Consider the following 3,478-nt stretch of genomic DNA (forward strand, 5'->3'; position numbering starts at 1 on the left):
TAGTGGCCATTACACAGAGGCTGTAGAATAGATGTTATGTACAGTGTGCCACGCAACAGTAACTGATCAATATGGGGTTGACATAGGCGAGGCAATGAAGCCTATACGACAAGTTCAATGTGAAGAGTTAGGGGGCAAGCTTGATGGCAGTTTTGATCTCCTCGAGATATGGAGATATGGAAGAGTGCTGGTAGGTTGTCATTCAAAGTTGTTGTAAGAAAAGCAAGAGAAAAGCAAGAGAGAAGATGCCAAAAACGCAGAGAGAGTGACTTATTTCTTCATTAAGGAGTAAATGTGTTCATAGACTAATGATGCTGACATACAGGCCATACAGTGAAGCCAGGTGGAAACACAGTCGAGTGAGTAAAAGTATTGCACCCTGATCAATAACATGAACATGACAACTGCATTAATAGACCCTGGTTCATCAGTGTACAACATGTCAAGTTTCCAAGTGAACTCTCTTCGCAGGTCTACCATTGTCCCAAGCATTTCCACTATTGGTCTTTTGAACAGCTGTATCTTCATAGTATCCAATACGCCAAGAGTCAGGAGGACATTTGATAATCTGGGATCGATGAAAATCAATCAACATAGTGCGCCCAGACTGAGCATCATGCGTCACATTCGCCTCACGCACATCGCCGTGAACAACTCCAAGCGCCAGAAGCCTGGATTCGAGATTGTTAACAACACCATAGTCCATTTCCATGACTGGTTCACCTGCATATGATAGCAAGAGCATTTGCCTAATAGGCTGGAACCCATAATTGAGTGTCTGTTGCATTGACACATGGCCAAGACAGACTGGAACAACTTCACCTTGTACAGGTCTTAGTTGATCATACACCTTCAATTCATGCCGGATGAATGGTAAGGCAAGGTTCAACATGCCTTTGCCAACAAACGTGTAGCCATATGGATGAGCTGTGAGCTTCACAAGAATCCCAAGTAGACCAGACTTATTGGGTTGTACTTCACAATCAGAGTCCAGGTTGGTGTCGAGCTGGGCCTTGACAATATCAACAAGCTGGGACAGTGAAATTTGGTGCTTCTTATGGACAGAGGCAGAAGAGGACTCAAAACTAGGCTCCTTGCAGTGAAGATCGACATTTGGACATGATTGGTCAAGATAACCTCCATTGGCCAGACCTAAGAGACATCGCTGTGAGCAGTACTCAGGTCGAGGAAGTCGACATGTGCTGGAATTGTCATATGAATCGACATGTAGTGCCTGCTTCTTCTTGGAAGGGTCATGCTCATGTTGGCTTGATGACCTGCCATCAGGTGGTGGGAATTGTGGATATGGGTTTCGTAGTGAAGACGAACCAGTATTTCCACTTTCATTCCCTTTGCCAGAACCAGACGATGGATCAGATGGTGGCTTTTTAGACCCATGGAATCGAGGAAGTCTATTCTGCATACTTGCAATTTGTTGTACTGAAAGATTTGTAGAATTAAAAGCCAGCTGAATCATTGTCATAACCATAGCGTATGGGGTGTTTTTGATACCATTCTCTAGTGCTGAAGATATCTCACTGTCCTGAGCTGGTGAATCGTCTAGGCCATGACGTGGGATATCACTGACATCTTTTTGATGAACACACAGATGAAAATAAAGCTCTGATGGCTCTTTGTAGTTGATGTGAAGCAAAATGGTAGCTTGACCAGTTGAGAGATAGCCATACGAAAGGCCAAGAGTAACCATATAATGGTACGTCTGTACTAAAGCATTTGCCACCAGTTGGGATCTAGGCGGGTGCTCTTGGTTTTTCAGGTTCTCAATCTTGCCAGACGCTGGTGAGCTTGCTCCAGGATCTATTGATTCAGTAAATATTCTGCTCCCTGAATCAACAATATCCTTCAACACAGAACAGAGTAAATCTGGGGTGAATACATGTGCGGGCTTGTGTTCGATAACTAGAAGGTTTTTCACATTTGGTGAGTTATTAACTGTTCTCACAAATGTACCATCTGGCCTGATTGTGCGCTCAGGGGACCGCATTTTGATTGGCTGCGTTCTATCAGGATCTGGAGGTGAGATGGCAGGCCGCTTGAGATTACGTCCTGCATTCGAGATATCTAGAGAGGGTCTACGACCACGCGAGGCAAAGGCAGATACGACAGTAACTGGCTCTGGAATATCAGCTCTAATGCTGGAAATATCCAAAAATTCATCTGCTGAGTTCTCATCATCTGAGCCCTTCATCCTGTACTCCTGGACCTGTTCCCATATCCCCTTGATATATGCTGTGTTTGGGTGGAATTCAACTCCCTCTGCTTCTTCTGAAATGATCTCAAGCCAGGTACTAGCGATTGTGGCGACAGGAAATTCAATAACCAAGGAACAGAACAGTGAAGATTCAATTTCACTGGCATGTGACACTTTTTGAGCCATCCCTTGCACCGCAGAGGCATGTGAAAGTGGCGGAAGCAATAGCTCATCACCAAAGGCATTAGAAAGATCAGTGAACTTTTGCTGGTGAAGCTCTGGAAACTCGTTCCATGGCAGCAGCTTCCTAGGACAGGTGCGACCAAGAACACATGTTGAGCTTGCGGCAGTGGTTTCCGGGCCTTTTTGGCGTACTCTGAGAGTTTGAAAGCAGTGTGCGTAGAGGTGGTAAATGTGTGCGTGGAGGGACTGCTTAGCTGTGGCGGCATCGGCACGCTTCTTTTCGGCATCGGCACGCTTCTTTTCGGCATCGGCACGCGTCGTTTCAGCATCGGCATGAGCCTTTGCTTCCACAAGCTTTGAGTCTTTTTCATCGATAAGAGCCTTTGATTCCACAAGCTTTGAGTCTTTTTCATCGATAAGAGCCTTTGCTTCCACAAGCTTTGAGTCTTTTTCATCGATAAGAGCCTTTGCTTCCACAAGTGCAGCCTTCAATGCTTCTATATTCGTCAAATCTAAATTTTCCATTTTGTAGGGCCGATTATTTCGTTTTTAAAGCAAAGGTCATGCTGAAAGAACAATATTTAACTGTTGAAGAAGAGCATTAATGTTGCATAGTGTTAGCAATAGACATGAGTAGCAAAGAGGTTACTGTTGACATTTGACACCTCCATGTGATAAATCCATATCACGTGACATACTTACGTAAAAAGTTAGTTTACCCCACTCTCTATTAATCCTTATCTCCTTTCCACAGATAAGAACCTTATCTTATCTATTTTTCCTGAACCTTCTCCAGGGCACTCATGGATGTTTTCCCAACAGTAGAAATTGGTCCTTATTTTTTTATGTAAAGTTCATGAAAAGCTTGGCTACTCATTTGTTTCTTTGTTTGATGATTGGTGTTTGGTTTGTTTTCATTCTTTCCTTCCTTTCTTTGTTTTCTTTTTCTTTTTTTTTTTGCCTATTGTTGGATAAATGTTGGATAAACTACATGGAGGATGGGTATTGTGGGGAATTTGCCTTCGGTCGGGTTAACCCTGGGTAAACCCAAGCCTGAATACTTCAGCTTAGTTGTCCATAATG

The 3,478-nt window shown here is 43.7% G+C and overlaps 1 protein-coding gene across 1 annotated transcript; it reads right to left on the minus strand.

Annotated features, from left to right (window-relative positions):
* Positions 1-442: 442 nt before the first annotated feature.
* Positions 443-2,920, minus strand: HOO65_070628 (uncharacterized protein; the record flags this gene model as incomplete). The annotated part of the gene is made up of 2 exons (XM_071004899.1): positions 443-1,920; positions 1,972-2,920. The coding sequence occupies 2 exons, from the start codon at positions 2,918-2,920 to the stop codon at positions 443-445; spliced, it is 2,427 nt and encodes an 808-aa protein (XP_070857346.1).
* Positions 2,921-3,478: the final 558 nt, after the last annotated feature.

The sequence above is a fragment of the Ceratocystis lukuohia genome (assembly GCF_044167205.1).
Source record: "Ceratocystis lukuohia strain C4212 chromosome Unknown Supercontig7_pilon, whole genome shotgun sequence".
NCBI lineage: Eukaryota > Fungi > Ascomycota > Sordariomycetes > Microascales > Ceratocystidaceae > Ceratocystis > Ceratocystis lukuohia.